The following is a 22,293-nucleotide window of genomic DNA, read 5'->3' as shown; positions in this document are numbered from 1 at the left end:
TAGGGTCACAATAATGAATAGATTATCTGCATAGACAGTAGAGACCTGGAGCAGGCATCCTAATCCTGCGTAATTGCAGGACAGTGGTTAAAAGGTTTCCTGTTAGGAAGAAGTAGTTGAGTATTTGGGTAGTTAGATATAGCTGGATTATGTGAGTCATAAAGGAAGATTTCTTCCTTACAGTGGTGGAGGAATAATTGAAAGTGGTAGTAGCTGTACATGAGGGATGCAGGAGAAAAAGCAGCTGATGTTTTTGAAGATTGAGAGGGAAACTGAGTTCTTGAAAAGAGAGCCAGGTTTAAGTTGAGGTAAGGGAATGTAGGAGAAACGTTAGAGATTTAAGGGGAAGAGGAAATTATTTACAATGAAGAGGAGTTCTACAGGCCTTACTGTGGGAAGAAGAAATACGGAACTATTATTTTAAGTCCCAAGATGTTCTAATAGTCTATTTTTGGGACTAAATTTACTAATACTGATCAGTTTTCTGTCCATAAGAAAATGAGTTTATTCTGAACTCCAAGAAAATTTTCTTAGAAGTGTCTTATAGTGTTTCCTGCTTTTTGAATGTTCTTTTGTAAATTAATGAGAGATGGATTTTTTTTTCAAAGCCACACTTCTTTTGAGAAAGGAACCAAATAATTTTTTGCTTTTTAGGCATTTGGATTCAGTCCTCAGTGATCACACACGAAATTCTGCTGAAGGCACAGAATATTTCAAAATGCTTGTAGATGTTTTTGCTCCAGAATTTCGAAGGCCAAAGAATATACATCTCCGAAATTTCTATATAATTGTTCCCCCTCTGGTGAGTATTTCCAGAACCTAAAATGAATTTTTAAAAAGAAATATGAACGAATAGATCTGGTTTCTTTGTAACATGAAATGCATACAGACTACACTATTAATATCCTTGTTGTATATAAAACTAAATGTGATCTCAGTGAATGTGACATAGAATTTTTACTTGTTAGCTGTGCTGAAGAACACTTACTTATCGTTAGATTTTTTTTTTTTCTTCTGAGATGGGGTCTTGCCCTGTCATCCAGGTTGGAGTGCGGTGGTGTGATCATGGTTTACTCAGGCTTGACCTCCTGGGCTCAAGCCAGCCTCCTGCCTCAGCCTCCCTAGTAGCTGGGACTACAGGTGTGCACCACCATGCCTAATTTTTGTAATTTTTTTTTTCTTTTTAAGATACAGAGTCTCACTGTGTTACCCAAGCTGGTCCTGAACTCCTGGACTCAAGCAGTCCTCTTGCCTCGGCCTCCCAAAGTGCTGAGATTACAGGCATGAGCCACCACGTGTGGCCTAAGATAGATTCTTATTTTTTAAAATAATTACTGGAGAAATTTGAGTGTTTTTTAAGTTACATGAGTATATGCCATAGAATCTTTGGGCAGAATTATTAATATATAATCATTTTAAGTGCTTAATGTAGACTAGTTGTTATAGTTTTTTCTAACACATTTCTTAAAGCATCTTGTTTCAAGATAACTTCTCTTCAGTAGTAAATACTAACATGTAGACTAAATTTTTAATGCTTCTTAATGTGTTCTTGCTCTAACTCTATAGTTGCTATCTAAAAGTAGTTCAAGTTATCAAAAATTGCATTATAAAAACAGCTGTTCCATTAGGGAAAATGGAGTTAAGAGTTTAAGAGGTATATAATAGTAATAAAGAGTGGTTTTTGCTTAAAGGTTCCTATAAGGTTTAAAAAAAATTGTAAGTAGATAGCTTTAAAAATCTAAATATCACCCAGCAGTTGAAGCTCTTTATTAAATTTAATTTTGATCAAGAATAGTGACTTTTCATATTGCTGCCCAAGTTGTTAACACATCTTCTTACATATTAAAACCATTATTACCTATTGAAAGTAACCAATAGCCTGTAAACAGCTTTTTTCCATGAATTTTGTTTCTTTTATACATTTGTTAATTTTCTATCATAATTGTATTTTAACTGTGATATAGCAAAAAATGTTCATATTCATCTGATAAGAATCTTTTCATCTTAAGATGGTGTCAAACTGGAGGGGAGAGTGTTTTATTTGGTAATACTATAGTTAACTTGGAGTGAGTTCTCACCATATTTTTTTAATTTGAAGGGCAATGTACTCAAACCATTGTAGACAGCAGTGAACCCATTGGTAAGCTTAGGGAAAAGTCTGGAGTTTTACAAGGCAGTTGTCAGAAGTCGCTTAGTGATGGAGAAAACAAAGTGAATTAGGAGCACTACAAAGAAGTACAGAATCCTATTCTTGTACTTGAGTTTGTAGTGTAGTTCCAGAAAAAAGACAAGCATAAATGAGATTTCTAAAAAAGATTGAATTAATGATTGATGAAAAATTCACAAGTAGGTGATTAATTGCTGAATAAGTTCCACAGTCAAAAAAATGAAACTTGGTTTTGTTTCCAGTGTAGGCTTAGCACACTGTATATCATAATTAGTTTTTAAACACTTCTGCATTTACTCTTCTAGAGCTGTGCTATCCATGTGTAGTCACATGTGGCTACTTTAATTAAAATTTCATAAAATCATAAGGCAGGGCGAAAAAAATAAAAATACTTTTTTAAAAATTAAAAATTCAGCTTGTCAGTCACACTAGCCTCATTTCAAGTGTTCTGTGGCCGCTTGTGATTAGTGGCTTACTGTGTGTACTGGATGGTGCAGATACACATTTCTGTCCCTGCCAACAGTGTTGCTCTAGACTGTGGACTCTAGATAGTAATCATTTGTTTAATCATAAGTACTTAATAATGCTGGTATATTGTAAGCTTCAGTAAATCTTTGTTGAATAGAAGATATGATTAGATAAGGCATTTTGGAAGAGCTGAATTTTCAAGAGACGTACTGTTTTGAGGACTTCACACTTAAGAACATGAAAAGAAATAGTATTTTCGAATAAATTAGGTAGGTGTAAGTAAGGACTGTCTTGCCTGTGTTTTTAAGAGCATTTGTGCTTTGAAGTAAAGCAGGCCTACTTTGCTAACTCCAGGTTCACTTAATATATGACTTTGGGTGAGATAATAAATCTCCCAAACCTCAGTGTCCTTCTCTGTAAAATGTGCATAATATTTTATAATGAGATATACAAGGCACTGTTCTTGGGTTAAGTAGTGATTGAGGGAGTGCCCATATTTAAAGGACTTGGAAAGGAGAGCCATGAAGATATAGTTGTATAGATTGTATCTTCACCAAGAGGGCATCTAAGGCAAATGTTTCAGATGAAAAGGACTGGAACCTAGATTCTATTCTATTTATAGTGATTCTATTTATAATTTTTGAAATGTCTGTTTTAGGAATTCTGAAGATTTTCTTAGTAAAATTGTTTTTCTGACATCTTGTTACATCTTTTTAGACCCTGAACTTTGTAGAGCATTCCATTAGTTGCAAGGAAAAACTGAATAAAAAAAATAAAATTGGAGCTGCCTTTACTGATGATGGCTTTGCCATGGGTAAGTTTAATGGAATTGTTTTTCCATAATTTTATGTTGACCTTGTAATGGATTCTTAGAAACATTTGCTTGAGAATAGGTCTATATATTCTTTATAGATTTATTTTTCATGAGCATTTTTTACTATGTTTTTAGCTGGAATATGTGATTGACAATACTTGTTTTCTCTAGTTTATAACTTACTTAATGCCTTCTTAGTATTGCTAATCACTTGTCTACTTTGGCTTAATATTTAGGCTTTGTTTTTGTTGGGGTTGTACAGTTTTGACATCTTATATTTAGTTTCTCTGGTTTCCTTGTAGCTTCCTCAATTGCCATCTTTTTAGCAGTCGAATTGTTTTTGTTTTTTTCCTTTCTTTTTGAGGCAGGGTCTTGCTCTGTCAGCCAGACTGGAGTGCAATGGTGCAGTCATGGTTCACTGCAGGCTTGACCTCCTGGACGCAAGCGATCCTCCCACCTCAGCCTCCCACGTATCTGGGACTACAGGCATGCATCGCCACATCTGGCTAATTAAAAAAAATTTTTTTTTTTAGAGACAGGAGTCTCACTATGTTGCCGAGGTTGGTCTTGAACTCCTGGGCTAAAGAAGTCCTCTAGCCTTAGCCTCCCAAAGTATTGGGATTATAGCACCAGTCATGGAAATTTTTATTCTTTACCCTTACAGCTATATCGTTTCTCCAGGTGATTTATATGGCCATGGTAGTTATTTGTTTTCTTCTTAATTGACTTGTCTTTAGTTTGTTATACTTCTACATTGTTTTTAAAGAGGGATTAAGCCATTTTGTTAAACCTGTCATTCATTTATGCTGTAGAATGTAACTTGAAAGGGAACAAACTTAAAATGCTAGGAATTACTACTCAAAATGTTTAGTGTTAGGAATTACTGGTGAAGGAGTAGAATATGACTTCTGTACTCACTGTAATTTAACCTTAGTTTTGCTGATGCCTGCAGGTGTGGCTTACATTCTAAAGCTTTTGGATCAGTACCGGGAGTTTGACTCACTTCACTGGTTCCAGTCTGTTAGAGAGAAATACCTGAAGGAGATAAGAGCAGTTGCTAAGCAACAGAATGTGCAGTCGGCCAGTCAAGATGAAAAACTCTTACAAACCATGAATCTCACTCAAAAGCGACTGGATGTCTATCTACAGGTAGAGGAGCCTAAGAGTCACATCTGCTTTGACTTACTGTTTGATATCATGACTTCTTAATGTCTGAAAAGCAGAAGCCATATAGAAACCCCCATTTTCACAAGTGAAATGAATAGTGGCAAAAAGATTATATTTTAAAATGAATGCTATTTGGAAGCCATTTGACTCAGATCTTAAAAACAGGCGGGTTACTTATTTCAATTTCTGTATTTATGATTTCCACTAGAGCTTTTAAAAATAATAAGAGGCATAAAAATGCATTATTTTTGGTATTTTGCCATAAGTATTTTTGGTTTTTATTTCAAATTTTTAAAATTTACCTTAGGAATTTGAATTGCTGTATTTCTCACTGAGCAGTGCAAGAATTTTCTTCAGAGCAGACAAGACTGCGGCCGAAGAAAACCAAGAAAAGAAAGAGAAGGAAGGTCAGTGAGTGGTTTAAATTTGGAAAGACCAATAAATGTCTTGAGTAATAGATAGTAATGTACCATTTTATTTGGTCAGACATCTAGCTTCTTTGTCCTTTTGGAAAATAACACAGACCTAGCAAGAAGTCTTTTAAAAAATGTAAAGCCTATGTAGATCTTGTGTGAAATTGAAAAGGAATTTATATAGTTTATTCATTTCACACTTGGTAACCCTTTAAGCCCTTGTTCAGGATCATCTGCTTTTAATTTAAATATACTTTTCACAAGTTTGGTTTTTCTTTCATGGCTCAAACTGTATTAGATTTGAAGGAACAAATTAGAGGAGGACAGCTAAATGTTGCTGAAGGCAGAGCTGCTGATGACTGATGTTGACTGAATGAGATGGGACAGATTTAGATTAAAGAAGTATAAAATCATAGGGGCTATTTAGTTGTAGTAAATAGCATTCTGCCTTCTTTCATAGTCGGGCCCTGGAGACTCAGGCAATATAGCCATAATAACTGATAGTGATTCCAGTGAACTTCAGTCATTAAGGAAAGGATTCTGTCCATTGTATTCTGTGTAGGATGGTGGAAAGGAATCTATACTTTTTAAGGCATAAGAGCATTGCTCAGTGTTTCATATATAACGTCCCCATGTTATATTTCTCTCAGATTTGAAATTTAGGAATAATCGTCTTCTCTGAGGAACAGATGTTTCCCTTTTTCTGTCATGGAAATCATATAGCGTACATTTCTCTTTGCTTGGAAGATCAATAGTAGATACAGCAACTAGTTGACCCTTATAATTTTCATGTTTACTAGTCTCCTTTTTGTCTTGTTTCATGACGTTTTCATAAATCAAGATAAAAAGCTCTTCATAAAACAAGATGTTTTTTGTTAATCTTACGTTAATTTTTAAAATATACCTTTTTTCTTTATATAGAGGTGACTCATTTGGATAGACCACTTAGATGAACTACCTTATTTCTTGACATTGTTGCATAAATTAAATATTACTTACTAATATTACTTACTAGGTGCATATCCAGGCATTTTTTGAATCTAGACTAAATATGCTTGAAAAATTTGTTTCAGCTTATTAATCCGGAAGATATTCAGTATTAAATGAAAATTTATACATACATTTGTGTTCATTTTCAAGGATAAATTAGCAAAGCCACTTGAAAGAATTTGAATCAATATAAATTATAAAGAGGCCGGGCGCGGTGGCTCAAGCCTGTAATCCCAGCACTTTGGGAGGCCAAGACAGGCGGATCACAAGGTCAGGAGATCGAGACCATCCTGGCTAACACGGTGAAACCCTGTCTCTACTAAAAAAAAAACACAAAAAACACAAAAAACTAACCGGGCAAGGTGGCGGGCGCCTGTAGTCCCAGCTACTCCGGAGGCTGAGGCAGGAGAATGGCGTGAACCCAGGAGGCGGAGCTTGCAGTGAGCTGCGATCTGGCCACTGCACTCCAGCGCCCGGGTGACAGAGTGAGATTCCGTCTCAAAAAAAAAAAAAAAAAAATTATGAAGAAACTCAGTTATTGCCTCAGTTCTGCTCATGTGTTTCATGATGCCAGACCTTTTCCCCAGCCCATGTGACTGGGAAAACTGCAGGTCGATTGGACATTTGCTTTCAGGCTAAAGCATTAAAACAAAACAAACAGCCCTTCAGTCTCATGGCAGTGGGATTTCTTGCTTGCTTTGGCCTGTTCCTCTTAAGGAACTCTCCTGGGTTGCAGTTGTTATATATCACTCACATCACTCTTCTAAGACTATTTCAGCTAAAGATTGCTCAGAGATATAGTCAGAGTTTCTGAATACATTAGTCAAACAGTCTTTGTCTGTTAATGAAATATGAACACACAACATTTTGCACAAAATGCCAGGAATTCATTCTGTCAAAAACAGTGAAAACCTGCTTCATTTAAAATTTATTTTAAGAAATAATATAATATATATTACATATAATTTATTATAATAAGTTATAAATACAAATGGAAAGTTATTCATTCTGGATAGTTTTGATATGTGAGTTTGCAGCCATATTCTACCAGGAATGACAACATACTATAATGGTCCTTTCTTGGCCCAGCTAGAGGAACTGGCGTTGAGGGCAGCAGGCCTTTCTTAGACCAGCAATGTCAAGATTCCTCAGGACAAAAGAGTCCATGTGGTTTGAAACCCCACCCCAATGCAGTTCTGAACTCCTTCAACTCCACCTTCATTAAAAACCAGTGGAAACAATTGCAGTGTTTAGCCTAGATTTTAAAAAATTTTAAAATATAAACAAGGTATAATTTGTGATGTTAGAGAAACATTTGATGGATGCAACTGTAATTTGAAGTTTGGCAATATAGCTCTTCCCAAATTTTTTTTACTTCTTAATTTATTGTTTAAAAATGAACATAAATATCCATTATTATCTTCACTCATGCTTTCAGAAGAAACTAAAACAAGCAACGGAGACCTGTCCGACAGCGCTGTGTCTGCTGATCCTGTTGTGAAATGATACCGATGGTATTCACTGCACATATGATGAAATCGTCAGAATTGTTAAAAACTTTTGCCAGTGGAATGGATAAACTTGATGAATTGTTTCCTGGGTCACATCTCTGGAAAATAGATGTTACAGCTCTTAAAGGCAGTGCTTTAAAGTGAAGTCCTTTCTGTTTCCAAAGGCTCTACTTTCAAAGGTTGAGAATGAGATTTTAAAATTGGATTTTTGCCTGGACTTGAGGGTACAAGATGTTTCTATTTGATGTGAAGTTATAAAAGGGCAAATCCAGATTCATAAACTATCACCTCGGATTTCTTGTAATCTCCATGTTTGTAATTTGTATTTGCATAGATCTTTGATCTATAGTTATTTCAAGTCATGGGAAATTCAATGCATATACTATATACAGCCAGTAAATACATGCTTAACAAAAGGAATGAGCCTGAAATTCATGAAGAATACATATCAATATTCTCATAAAAGGAATATATGAAGATGGCTTTGATACTAGCGGTGAGGCACAAGTGTTTTATGTACTCTCAGTGTACAGTATAACTGATGATCATTCTTTCATTGTTAATTTCATGTGACTCACAAGAGCTGCTGATGTCTTTGATGAAACATTTTATAACTAGTTTACATTGCTTTGAGAACATTTAACCTCCAACAGCTGCTTCAAATTTAAGATTTACTTAGTACTCAGAAAATTCAGATAAAGCCATAGAGTCCTGTTTGAAGCTTCACTTCTATTTTGGTTGAAAGCATGATGTATGATGTCAGAAAAAAAATTGAATGAATTATTTCTACATCCAAACTCAGGTTTCTTCTACATTAGATTGAATTGAAATTTTGGTGATGGTTTGGGTAGACTTTTTTTTTTATATCAAGTATAATTTAAGACATCAGATTAATAATTACACTGTTCAGGCTTTTTTAAAAAATACCACTGTGAGAATAAACAGCTAGTAACATCACTTACTGATTTTAAAAGTACAGAAAGATTTGAGTAAATTTCGTACCCAGCAAGCTGTTAGTTTTATTTTTGTAAAGGCATGTAAGTTATTAGTTAAATGGTTAATCATGGCCTTTAAAAAATATAATAAAGTGATACCTTTACAATGAAGACAAAAGTTTAAAACTTTCTAATACAAACATCATTTGGGGAAATGCTTGATTTTTTTCTATTGCATTTGTCTGCGAAACATTTCTTTGGATAAATCCTGCAAATGCTTCTACCATTATTCTTTGATTCCAGCTTTTAGAATGGATGTACAATGCCCTGTTTGTACTTACTGGTTAGGGTCAGGGTAACTTGCCAGCCCAGGATAAATACTTTAATTGTTAAAAGTCAGAAGAGACAGAATATGTAGGAAATGTTTTTTGTTTATTATGTAAACATGGCTTACAGAATTATGAACAGTGGATAGATTAAAGGCATTTAATATTTGTAATCCATAATAACTGTAGAAATGGCCCTAAAGCATGCTGCATAATTAATAATTTATATTTTCATTATCATAAGTTTATATTAATGATCTTGCATTTGATTATATCAAATTCGTCATCATTTTATAGCAACAGTATTGTTTTCTCTGTTTTTCTTCTCTAACTTCTCTGAAATCATCTCCTATTAAGGGATAGAAATTGTTACTAGAAGAGAATCACATGTTCTCTGTTCATTATCCCTACACGTGTAAATTAATTATCAATACTAGATAGAGTTCACATGCTGACTCCCTGGATACCTACAATTGAGAAGAAAATGACAGACAACTATTTTTCCTTTAGGTTAAAATAATGTCACTACAATCTAGATAAATTATAAGTTAATATATTTGAAATAAGATCTTGGAAACAGGAATTTAAATGGTGTCAAACTGCAGAGCAACAGGGCTTCAGTATATTCACACCTAATACGTTCATATGTACATTTCGATTTTCTTGATAACATATTAACATTGGTTTTATTTTTTCAGACATACTGTAATTTAAAAATAAATGTGAGCGTTTGTTTTAAGTTCACAGAAAACTTAATGATAATTCAGATTCTCAGGAATTAAGGACTAACCATAACATTGTCAGTTCTAATTACATTTTGTAAAAGATGGCAAGTTTGTTACCTCACTTGAGTGGGGTTTCCCTCTTCCCCCAATTCTAAGAGAATATAATGTGTATACTAAAACATTAATAAACATAATTTTGAAAATTTCCTTCCCCTGGATGTTTATGTTCAACATTGAATGTCATAAACCAGTAGTTCTTAATATTAACCTTTTTGGGGTCCCCCTTAATTGAATGAAATGAAATTATGGAATCTTTTTTAAAAAAATGCATGCACATAGGTAAAAAATTTGAAGTATAAAATTGGCTTCTGTCAGTGTATTCCAGGTGAAAGAAAGGTATTTTCCTTTCCTGTATGCATTTTTGATCTTTCCAGAGCTTTTTTCCAATAAAAAGAACCAATATGAAGTTACTTTAAATCCTAATCCTGGAAAGGGATTATCAGTATGCAGTGTTTAATGTTAGTAATAACTATAGTGCTATTTGCAAACCTGAGTTGAACTAAAACAATACAGTAGTCTCCCCTTATCCATGTTTTACTTTCCAGTTTCAGTTACCTGTGGTCAGCTGTGGTCTGAAAATATTAAATGGAAAATTCCAGAAACAATAAGTTTCAACTTGTGTATTATTCTGGGTAGCATGATGAAATCTTGTGCTGTCCTACTTCATCCCACCTGGGACGTAAGTCACCCCTTTGCCCAGCATCTTCATGCTGTATGTGCTACCTGCCCATGAATCACTTGGTAGCTAGGTTGTCAAATCAATAGTGTTTGTCTTCCAGTAAGCCTTATTTTACTTAATAATGGCCCCAACGTGCAAGAGTAGTGATGCTGGCAATTCAGATATGCTATAAGAGAAGCCTGAAATTGCATACTTTAAGTGAAAACATGAAAGTTCTTGGGAAAGAAATCATATGTGGGGTGGCTAAGATCTGTGGTAAGAATGAATCTTCTATCAGTGGCATTGGTGACAGTATTTGTTACAGTTGTTCTGTTTCATCATTAGTTATTGTTAATCTCTTACTGTGCCTAACTTATAAATTAAACTTTATCATAGGTATGTGTGTACAGGAAAAAACACAGTATATATATATATGGTTAGATACTATCTGCAGTTTCAGGCATGCACTGGGGTTCCTGGCGTATCCCTCTCAGATAAGCAGGGACTACAGTAACAACAACAGAGCCTTCAAAATACTACACTGGAGATGAGATACAATCCTGTTAAATACTACCCTGCAGAAATCATTCTTGGTAAAGTTAAGTCTGGTTGCTGTTCCTTTTTTCTTCTGAGGCAGTAAATTTGTAAGATTGTGGGAAAGATGAGAAAATATTGGATACTTCATGTTACTCTTTCATGCTGAGTCTGCTAAATGTAAAAGGTAGACTTTAATTGATTTTAATAATTGTAACAGGATTTTCTTTCCAGCTTCACATTGCAGACGTTTCAGAAGATGGCATTCCTTTTTTAAGGGAAGTTTTAATGCCACATTTTTTTTTTAACAAAGGCTTTTAGATGTTCGGAATACTTTTTTTTTTTTTTTTTTTTTTTTGAGACGGAGTCTTGCTCTGTCGCCCAGGCTGGAGTGCAGTGGCTGGATCTCAGCTCACTGCAAGCTCCGCCTCCCGGGTTCACGCCATTCTCCTGCCTCAGCCTCCCGAGTAGCTGGGACCACAGGCGCCCGCCGCCTCGCCCGGCTAATTTTTTGTATTTTTAGTAGAGACGGGGTTTCACCGTGTTAGCCAGGATGGTCTCGATCTCCTGACCTCGTGATCCGCCCGTCTCGGCCTCCCAAAGTGCTAGGATTACAGGCTTGAGCCACCGCGCCCGGCCGGAATACTTTTAATAGGCTGTCAAAGATGTGAAGTGTAAAAAGGGAATCCAGAATAAGTGGAAATCTGTAGAGATTAAGCAAAGGCAGTGAACTCGAGATGGTGATGGCAAAGTTAGAGTTCAGCTTATAACACAGGTCAGCATATATATAATGTATAAGAAAAGTTGGGCAAGTAAGTATTTTCTTTTCAGTAGTTTGGCTCCTCTTTACCATTCACTTTACCCGATACCTCCATTTCCCATTAGTGGAGATATACTCAGGAATGTAGATGAAATTTATTCAGTCGATGCAGATCTGATACCATAATTCTTGGATCATCTCTACACACTATAAATACATTCTGTAGGTAAGAGCTACATGTAGTCAAGCATTCTTTAATAATGCCCTCATTTAATGGGGAAAGGAGTTAACTTTTATACCTAGAAGCACTTGTCTTTATCAAATTAGTATTAAAGGATTTAATCTTTTCAGAATCTGCACAAAAGGTAGCAAAGTATTAAGGATATTACGCTTTAGGTTGATACTGCTACTGAATTGTCAGCTTAATGTATTGAGGAATATTTGGATTGCTTTGTATCTGGTTCTCTCTTGAGGTCATCTATATATAGCACAGAGTGTTTAGAAGCATCGACTGTGGAGCCAGAACAACTTGAATCCCGATTTCCTGCCTAGGAACAGATTCCTTAATATCTCTGTGCTTCATTTCCTTGTGCAAAAGATGGGATGATAATGACAGTATGTAGCTTATAGGTTGAGGATTAAATTTGCATAAAGCACTTTATAAGGAAATAGTAAATATTAGCTACTATTGTATATACTATAAACATTAGCTCTTACTATATTATTTGTACTCTCATAGGTAGAAATAAACTTGGCATATAAGCATTAGTTGTTACTACTCTTTTAGGTGGAACGTTTGAAACTAAAGTCTGTATTTGACTTTAAGTGGGTATCTAAAGAACTATTCCTTGTTAAGTGGCTCAGGTAGATGTAGACAAGGTAAGGAAGGCCCTGTTCTTCCCTAAAGAAGGTAGTCTGATGAGTATGTGAGGCTAAATCAGCCTGGGAAGTGGGAATTGGTAAGAATAGCTAGCTTCTAAAAAGGTCCCATTTCCTCTTTTCCCGCCTTTCATTTACCATGGCACTTGTTAATCTTTCAGAGCACTTTAATGTGTGTTAATACACATTTCATAAGTGGAGAAAAGGGGCAAATCATCCACTAGTTCTAAGTTTTAAAATTATTTAAAAATACTCAATGCATACAAGGTATATAATATGTATTACACTATTTGAAGAATGAAAATAAAGCACTTGGAAAGAAGCTACCATATCAGTTAACACCTTGCTCCTACAGTTTCCGCCCGAGGAAACCATGTGGGGGTTTGGTGTTAACCATTCTCTTGCTCTTCCCTTGTTTTACAACTGATTGTATATTCCTAACTATTGATAATATTGTTATGTTTCAGTTTTTAAACTAAATATAAATGGGGTATTATATGCTTTTGTAACTTTTTCAGTATTATTTTAAAAATTCATCCATGTTGATGCATATAGCTGTAGTTGAGCATTTCATTACGTGAATACAGCCATCTTCTGTCGATGACATCTGCGTGGTTTTCACTTTTGGGATACTGTAAACAACGATGCTGTAATCATTATTGAACGTGTCCCTGGGTCCAGGTGTTTAGAGTTTCTCTGGGCTGTGTACCTGCAGGTAAAACTGCTTAGGTAGTAGGGCAGGTGCCCTTTCAGTGTACTGGACAGAATGCCATACTGTTTCATCCCAGCAGCAGAGGAGATTCCCCTTTGCTCCATTTCTGCCAACAGCTGAATTTTTGCAGTCTGGTGAATATAAAGTGTTTCTGTGGTTTTAATTTGCATTTTCCTGATTACTATAAGGAGTCTGTTTCTGTTTATGAGCACTTTGTCTTTTTTAATGTATGAAATGCCTTCATGACTTTTTTTCAGTTTATCTTTCTAACTGTAGGAGTATTTTATATATTCTGGATGCTAAGTTTTTGTTGGTCTTGTGTGCTTGCTAGTAGCTTTGGTTTAGTTGTGTGTTTTCATTCTCTGTGGTGGTTTTTGATGAAGTTAGTTTTAGTGGACTGAATTTGTCTTTTTATTTTTCCCTAATGATGCGCATGCTTTGTGTCTTATTTAAGCCATGCAGTCTTTTAAAATGGTGGATTAATAAAACAACTTTTGTACTCCAAAATTAGGTTAACATCATAGGATCCATTTGAAATGTATACAGAAATGTATAGTGTTTCAGTTTTCAAACTAATAATTGTTTAGGACTTGAGTGAGATTATACCCCTCTCCCAAAAAAGTCTAAGTAAGAAAAAAAAAAAAAAACGTTCAGGGGACTGTGGCTCTTGCACTCTGTCAGAGAACCAGTTGATCTAAAGCAGTTATGTCATACAAATTTGTAATGCATTAGTGAACAATGAATAATTTTATGGTGCATAATTTCACACTGGCTTAGACTGACTCACTATGTCTTTTATGGTGTATACATTTCAAATGGATCCTATGATGTTAACCTAATTTTGGATTACTTATTTTATTAATCCACCATTTTAAAAGCAACACCTTTAAAAATTTTAGCAATGGGATCATATATTCTACTCATGTTGACTGGAAGTATTTTTTGATACTATATCCCCTCTGTGATTTCATTGTGCCCTAGTTTTTGGGAAATTAAATGTTAAAGCTATGGAGCTGACTTTAGTTTTCTTCCAGGGATGTTCCAGAAAATAACAACAAACAAAAGAAAGAAACAGAATAATTTTTATTGCTAGGTTAATTCATTACAAAGATAATAATAGTCTGTTGAACTTAGTTACAGTTAAACACACTGTACCGATTCAAAATCATTATACTAGTTTCGTAGAGAGGAGGGATGGGGGAGTGGGCTGGGGTTCCAGGAATTGGAAGTATCAGGGTGGAAATAGGAACTTTATACAAAGCCCCATGACCAGCTGTGCTTCAAGTGAGTTTTAAAATTAACTGGTCCCTTCCTTGAGGAGGGTCTGGCTCAGAAGAAACAGGAACTGGTAGAGCTGTACCCTGTCCACAGTGATCCACTACTAAAGGTACTCATACCTAGGAGGACCTCAAACTTCTGAATGCTGGTTCAGTAAGGCTCCACTGTAAAATCAAACATCTTTTGTGGTATTCATTTTTTTATTGCTTGATGTCTGGAACAGTTATTGCAACTAGACCTGCATCATGCATCTCTACTAGTGCTTGGGCCTCAAAGCAGTGCTCATCACCTAACTGCACAAAGAAATGCTATTAGGTCCAATTATGAGATAAGCTGAATTATAAATACACAATTTTCAGAACGACAGGCACTTAAAGCTCATTAAGTAAAATAGAAAAATAGATTATATTAATAGGAAATATTTAGTGTTCATCAAATTGTAAATCTAGGCTTTTGCCATTTTTTAAAAAGGATACTGGAAACTGAAAAGGTGACATTCATATGAACAATGCATTTTTCAAACTTTTGTTCTGAGCGCTGAACAATCTAAGAAATCTTAGCGCAATCTAAGAAAAAGACTTACCACAAAGCACCTAAAAGAACATTTGTAGATGGGTGGGAACGCTGTCAACCGTTTCTTAGTTTCCCTCCCAAGTCTCAGTATCAAGGCATCAAGATTACATTCCACAAGCGATTGTCAGCCTTCGGAAGTCAGGTCAGTGTGCCTGTATGTCAGAGAAGTTGAAAACCCTTAGGAGGTAGCTCTCCTTCCTGTTTGCTCTTCCCCTACAGGCGCAAGTGAGTTATGCTTCAGATTCTGCGCCTCTATGTTCACTTGGATTTCCATCATTGTCATCTGGTTGATCGTTTAACAGTACATATTTTCCATCATTGGTTAGTGGTATGGACAGCATTAATTGAGCCAGTGCTTCTGGATCCTGAAGTTAGGAGAGTTTAAGAGGGAAAAAAGAAAAGGCTTAAGATGCATTTAAACCCCTTTGGCCTGGCTTTCAATATGTTGTGTAATCTAGTCTTATTTCTCCTGACTTTTGTATGTGTGCCTTCAGCTGAGTCTCCTTGCTTCTCAAACTCAGGCATGTCACTTCTAAAATCTAGACTGTTTTCCTCTGAGCCAAAATATTGTTTACGTAGTCAGTTCATATCATCTTTCCAAAGATTCCATAGAGGAACTTCCTTCACATAACTTTTGTCTTCTATATCTTTAAACTCCTTTCTTTTATCACGTTTAATCTATACCAGAAGTTGGCAAACAATGGTCATTTGGCTAACCACTTGATTTTTATTGGAAAACAGCTGTGCCATTTACATACTGTCCATGCTGCTGCTGCTTTTTAATGTTTTTTTTGGGGGGGAGGGGAGACAAGAGTCTCGCTCTGTCGCCCAGGCTGGAGTGCAGTGGTATGATCTCGGCTCACTGCAACCTTTGCCTCCCGGGTTCAAACGATTCTCGTGCCTCAGTCTCCCGAGTAGCTGGGACTACAGGTGTGCACCACCACACCCGGCTAATTTTTGTATTTTTAGTAGAGATGGGGTTTCACCATGTTGGCTAGGCTGGTCTTGAACTCCTGACCTCAGGTGATCCTCCTCCTTCTGCCTCCCAAACTGCTGGGATTACAGGCATGAGGCACCACGTCTGGCCTGCTTTTGTCTTATAATAGCAGAGTTGAATTTGTTGCAAGGGAGATAGCCAAAACCATAAAGGCCCTTTATAGAAAAAGTCTGCCAACTTTTGACCAATGCCATTAAATACTAGTTTGCAGTGCTTGCCATTATTTCATGTACGTGGCCTTAGTCCTTGGTCTTCCTTACCTCTCCAACAGACTGAACTGCACTAATATGGTAGCCACTAGCTACATGTTACTATGTAAATTTGAGTTAAATTTAAAAATCCAGTTCCTCAGTTACACTAACCATATTCAATTGGCATATTAAATTGTGCAGATATAAATCATTTCCATTACTGCAGAAAGTTCTGTACATTGCTGAACTAGAAGCCCCCTGGGGGCAGGGACTATATCTGTCTTGTTCACTACTATAATTCCAGGGCTTTTCTTATACAAACTAGGCTCTCAAAAATTTGCTGAATGAACAAAAGATTAGAAGCTGCTGAAAGACAGGGAGGTCTCAGAGTCCTCATTTCTTAAAAGCTCCCAGGTGATGTCTGTGGGGCATGTGATCATACTCTGAGAAGCAAGGCCTTAGAGCACATGGTGGGTCCTTATCTATCATCTTAATCTGAAAGAAAGGAAATCTAGCCAACTAGTATGCAAGCAAGAAAACAGATAAGCAGGAGCTCCAGCAGTGATAAGAAGTCCTCATGTGTTAACAGTGAACATGGAACCAGCTGATCAAAAATGTCTGGTGGTTAGAATATTTAAAAGGAAATCCCAAACTTGGCCACACTTTCCAGTGAACATCACTTTTCTTTTTGAAAAGACTCTTATCTTAGTATGTGTACACAGATGTGTTTTGAGTAGCTACTAAACCAGCACTAGAATGCATCTTACCTTCTGAACCTCAATAATTTCTTTTCCCAAGTTAATAGCATAACATATCTGCAAAAGTCAAGAAAAGTAGTGATTGGCAAAGGTAGAGAAGGATAAAATTTTAGAACAAATGTGATTTTGAAGTACAGTGAGGTCACTGTGCTCACTGTTCCCACTTGGGAACACAAGACCTGGCTGCAGGAGACTCATCCCATAGGGCTGGGGGCATTTGCATCCAACTGTCCTGACCTCTGTTGCCAATTTATGCCATACACAAAATATTCCAGGTAAGCGAAACTCAGGTTAATTCCAGTGCTTAAAGTTTTTAATAGGAATTTTTTTTCTCTCTTAAATGTATTTAGCCATGACATGTTCGTATACACAGTGGCAAACATAATTGACTGAAAGAAGAATTGGTTAATTGTGATAAATTCTAACTCGCAGATACAGTCAAAGTTTTTCATACTAAACCAACAGCTTGTGTGTACTTTTCTAATATCTTCCTTAGTTTGCTCTCTGAGACTAAATTATTCTCTATTGTAGCTTTTGCCTTAATTTTTTTTAAAGAACAAATTCGAGGGGAACTGCTTTCAACATTTCCTTATATCCTGACTAAATAATATCTCTTGCCATCAGAGCTCTTCCTCATTCACCCTATTCTGGTTGGTAGGTATTTTCCACAGAGCAATTTAAATCGAGTTTTCTTTCAGTGAGGCCTTCTTAAGGAGGTATTATCTGAACTCCTGGATGGAGACATGCAGAATAATCAACTAAATATCCAAGGAGGTAATGCCAGAAAACTCTTTTAAAATGGACTTGTTTGGACTGAGATATTTATATTATGAGAGCTTCACATGAAAAAGAGACCTTTTCGCCTTCTGAGTTGCTTTCAAAAATGTATGTACTCAGAGATTCTTCTCCAGTGGATTCAGGAATGCGGATGACAAAACCAACCAGTCTCTTGTTTTCTTGATGGGCAGCAAATTGTGTGACACTGGTAAGCTCAAACTGGGGGGAAAAAAAAGGAAACAGATCATACAATACTAGAATTAAAAACTGACAAGGTTACTCTCTGGAAAAGTCATGAGAAAAAGTGTCCTATTAGTGGCAGATCTTTATTAAGTGCCTAGGCTGTGTTTAAGGTAGATACAAAGGTGAAATAAGGAGTAATCACTAATGAACCTGTATGAGGTACTTACATTGGCCCTTGATACTTGAGTCTGTGGATCTATCAACCTGAAATTTTAAAAGAAACATTGTATCACAAATGTTGAATAAACTGAATATTCCTAGAAGAGTTTGTAGAAGTCCAGAATAAAATAAAACAAATTCCCCCAAATAGAGAGAAAGCCTGTTTGAGGGTGAGGCAAGATAGCTCTGTGTGACCACGTGTCCTGCTTTCTGCCTTTACGGAACCTGTGTAGCTAAAGCTCAGGGTATCTATCATGGAAGATTATATAGCAAGTAGAACATTTACCTTCACAGGATTCTGCAACTTACCCAAAAAGACAACATTATAATTCTCAATAGATCTGCTATATAATATGGATGGATTATATTCTGTACAGCCTCCCTCTCAACAAACATCCATTGGCAACTTTAATGTCCCCGAAGTACTAGATCAACTTAGTCTAAATTTAACGTTCTTGAAAAAGATGGGGTAGGGGTGAGAGAATAGTGAAGGGCTTTTGACTCTTCAGTTTGGGTAAAAGAGGAATAATGTTTAACAAGGTATTCCAGAATATATTTCCTTTTTTTTTTTTTTTTTTTTGTATTTACTATTTATTTATTCTGAGACAGAGTCTTGCTGTCACACAGGCTGGAGTACAGCAGTGCAATCTTGGCTCACTGCAACCTCTGTCTCCCGGGTTCAAGCGATTCTCCTGCTTCAGCCTCCCGAGTAGCTGGGATTACAGGTGTCAGCCACCATGCCCGGCTAATTTTTGTATTTTTAGTAGAAATGGGGTTTCACCATGTTGGCCAGGCTGGTGAACTCCTGACCTCAGGGGATCTGCCTGCCTCAGTCTCCCAAAGTGCTGGGATTACAGGCATGAACCACTGCGCCAGGCCTTCAGAATATATTTAACAGTATTTTAAGCATCATCTAATAATCAGGTTGACATATCCTAGAAAATAAACTATATGAGAATTTATTCCTATCTTAGATAAGTAGGTATAAATTTCTACTGTGTTGTACTCGTGTTGGAATAATTAACATGGTATTATAAATTATTACTATACATTTCATAGGTCAAAGCAAAAATACAGTTTGTGGAAAAAATGGTTATGATTCCATTCATCTGTTAAATGTTCAGATCTATAGAGATGGCAATTTTAGTGGTTAGTGGTTTCCTAGGGCTGGGTGGGTTGCCAGGGGATAATGGGTATTCTTTCTGAGGTGAAGAAAATGTTCTAAAATTGATTGTGGTGATGGTTGTACAACTCTGAATATACTAGAAACCATTGAATTGTGCATTTAAATTGTATGATATGTGAATTATATCTCAGGAAAACTGTTACCTCCCCCCGACCAAAAGGCTACAGTTTGAAATACATGCAGTTATACTTATTAAACCGTAAGACTTATCAGAGAACTCGAGATTGAGTGTTCTACCCTGGCTCCTCACGTGATCTTATGCAAGTCACCGGGACTTCTTAAAACTGGTTCATCTGTAAAACTGTGGTAAGAACCCCCACTTCCAAGAGGTGGTTATACAGTTAATGAGAAATGTGTATGGGAATTTAAGTAGACAAAGCTTAAGAAATGTTACTTTTATGTCCCTATTAATGGGTATGAGTTTAATTTTTTGAATATAGATCATAAACAATTTCCCTCAAGTTGGAATAACTTTCATAGGTATTTTGTAAAATTCCCTTATAAGTGAAAACTTAACACATGCATATTTTGTGGGTCACTTTTAGAAGTTTGCTGTTTAAATCAGGTAACCTAGATTTCTCTTTATTATTATACTTTAAGTTCTGAGATACACGTGCAGAACGTGCAGGTTTGTTACATAGGTATGCATGTGCCATGGTGGTTTGCTACACTCATCAACCCATCATCTACATTAGGTATTTCTCCTAATGCTATCACTCCTCTTGACCCCACCCACCAACAGGCCCCAGTGTGTGATGTTCCCCTCCCTATGCCTATATGTTCTCATTGTTCAGCTCCTACTTATGAGCACATGTGGTGGTTGATTTTCTGTTCCTGTGTTAATTTGCTGAGAATGATGGTTTTCAGCTTCATCCATGTCCCTGCAAAGGACATGAAGTCATTCTTTTTTATGGCTGCATAGTATTCCATGGTGTATATGTGCCACACTTTCTTTATCCAGTCTATCACTGATGGGCATTTGGGTTGGTTCCAAGTCTTAGCTATTGTGAATAGTGGTGCAATAAACATAATGTGCATGTGTCTTTATAGAATGATTTATAGTCCTTCGGGTATATACCCAGTAATGGGATTGCTGGGTCAAATGGTATTTCTAGTTCTAGATCCTTGAGGAATTGCTGCTTCAACAATGGTTGAACTAATTTACACTCTCACCAACAGTGTAAAAGCGTTCCTATTTATCCACATCCTCTCCAGCATCTGCTGTTTCCTGACTTTTTAATGATTGCCATTCTAAGTGGTGTGAGACGGTATCTCATTGTGGTTTTGATTTGCATTTCCCTAATGACCAGTGATGATGAGCTTTTTTTCACGTTTGTTGTCCACATAAATGTATTCTTTGGAAAAGTGTCTGTTCATATCCTTCACCCACTTTTTGATGGGGTTTATTCTTGTAAATGTGTTTAAGTTCTTTGTAGATTATGGATATTAGCCCTCTGTCAGATGGATAGATTGCAAAAATTTTCTCCCATTCTGTAGGTTGCCTGTTCACTCTGATGATAGTTTATTTTGCTGTGCAGAAGCTCTTTAGTTAGAACCATTATTAGAACCCATTTATCAATTTTGGCTTTTGTTGCCATTGCTTTTGGTGTTTTAGTCATGAACTCTTTGCCCATGCCTATGTCCTGAATGGTATTGCCTAGGTTTTCTTCTAGGGTTTTTATACTTTTAGGTCTTACATTTAAATCTTTAATCCATCTTGACTTAATTCTTGTATAAGGTGTTAAAGAAGGGGTCCAGTTTCAGTTTTCTGCATATGGCTAGCCAATTTTCCCAACATCATTTATTAAATAGGGAGTCCTTTCCCCATTGCTTGTTCTTGTCAGGTTTTTCCAAGATCAGATGGTTGTAGATGTGTGTTGTTATTTCTCAGGGCTCTGTTCTGTTCCATTGGTCTATATCTCTGTTTTGGTACCAGTACCATGCTGTTTTGGTTACTGTAGATTTGTAGTATAGTTTGAAGTCAGGCGGCATGATGCCTCCAGCTTTGTTCTTTTTGCTTAGGATTGTCTTGGCTATGTGGGCTCTTTTTTGGTTCCATATGAAATTTAAAGTAGTTTTCTTCTAATTCTGTTAAAAAAGACAATGGTAGCTTGATGGGAATAGCACTGTTACTTTGGGCAGCATGGCCATTTTCACAATATTGATTCTTCCTATCCGTGAGCATGGCATGTTTTTCCATTTGTGTCCTCTCTTATTTCGTTGAGCAGTGGTTTGTAGTTCTCCTTGAAGAGGTCCTTCACTTCCGTTGTAAGTTGTATTCCTAGGTATTTTATACTCTTAGTTAACAATTGTGAATGGGAGTTCATTCATGATTTGGGCTGTTTGTGTATCATTGGTGTCTAGGAATGCATGTGATTTTTGCACAGTGATTTTGTATCCTGAGACTGCTGAAGTTGCTTATCAGCTTAAGGAGTTTTGGGGCTGAGATGATGGGGTTTTCTAAATATACAATCATGTCATCTGTAAACAGAGATAATCTACTTATCTCCTTCCAATTTGAATATCCTTTATTGCTTTCTCTTGCCTGACTGCCCTGGCCAGAACTTCCAATATTATGTCGAGTAGGAGTGCTGAGAGAGGGCATCCTTGTCTTATGCCAGTTTTCAAAGGGAGTACTTCCAGTTTTTGCCCATTCCGCATGATACTGGCTGTGGGTATGTCATAAACAGCTCTTATTATTTTGAGATATATTCCCTCAATACCTAGTTTATTGAGTGTATTTAGCATGAAGGGGTGCTGAATTTTATCAAAGGCCTTTTCAGCATCTGTTGAGATAATCATGGTTTTTGTCATTGGTTCTATTTATGTGATGGATTACATTTATTGATTTGCGCATGTTGAACCAGCCTTGCATCCCAGGGATGAAGCTGACTTGATCATGGTGGATAAGCTTTTTAATGTGCTGCTGGATTCAGTTTGCTGGTATTTTATTGAGGATTTTCGCATTGATGTTCATCAGGGATATTGCCCTGAAATTTTCTTTTGTTGTTG

The 22,293-nt window shown here is 36.3% G+C and overlaps 2 protein-coding genes across 6 annotated transcripts in view; one reads left to right on the top strand and one right to left on the bottom strand.

Annotated features, from left to right (window-relative positions):
* Window positions 1–9,723, top strand: part of WASHC4 (WASH complex subunit 4) — a 63,543-nt gene extending 53,820 nt beyond the window's left edge. The window contains exons 29-33 of one of the 2 annotated variants that reach the window (XM_030938304.1): window positions 655–802; window positions 3,353–3,449; window positions 4,402–4,598; window positions 4,924–5,023; window positions 7,458–9,723. In XM_030938304.1, coding sequence (XP_030794164.1) covers window positions 655–802; window positions 3,353–3,449; window positions 4,402–4,598; window positions 4,924–5,023; window positions 7,458–7,525 — 610 coding nt within the window. In that variant the 3' untranslated portion in view covers window positions 7,526–9,723. The remainder of the gene's footprint in view (window positions 1–654; window positions 803–3,352; window positions 3,450–4,401; window positions 4,599–4,923; window positions 5,024–7,457) is intronic. The other variant, XM_030938305.1, reaches the window with a different exon arrangement.
* Window positions 9,724–14,184: 4,461 nt separating this feature from the next.
* Window positions 14,185–22,293, bottom strand: part of APPL2 (adaptor protein, phosphotyrosine interacting with PH domain and leucine zipper 2) — a 62,315-nt gene continuing 54,206 nt past the window's right edge. For 3 of the 4 annotated variants that reach the window (XM_010375350.2, XM_030938302.1, XM_030938303.1), the window contains 4 exons: window positions 18,104–18,140; window positions 17,772–17,912; window positions 16,926–16,973; window positions 14,185–15,335 (listed from right to left, as the gene is read on the bottom strand). In XM_010375350.2, the coding sequence (XP_010373652.1) occupies window positions 15,201–15,335; window positions 16,926–16,973; window positions 17,772–17,912; window positions 18,104–18,140 (361 nt within the window). In that variant the 3' untranslated portion in view covers window positions 14,185–15,200. The remainder of the gene's footprint in view (window positions 15,336–16,925; window positions 16,974–17,771; window positions 17,913–18,103; window positions 18,141–22,293) is intronic. The other variant, XM_010375352.2, reaches the window with a different exon arrangement.

The sequence above is a fragment of the Rhinopithecus roxellana genome, chromosome 10 (genome assembly GCF_007565055.1).
Source record: "Rhinopithecus roxellana isolate Shanxi Qingling chromosome 10, ASM756505v1, whole genome shotgun sequence".
Taxonomy (NCBI): domain Eukaryota; kingdom Metazoa; phylum Chordata; class Mammalia; order Primates; family Cercopithecidae; genus Rhinopithecus; species Rhinopithecus roxellana.
The sequence above is the reverse complement of the archived record's forward strand: the minus strand, read 5'-3'. Positions and strand labels throughout refer to the sequence as shown.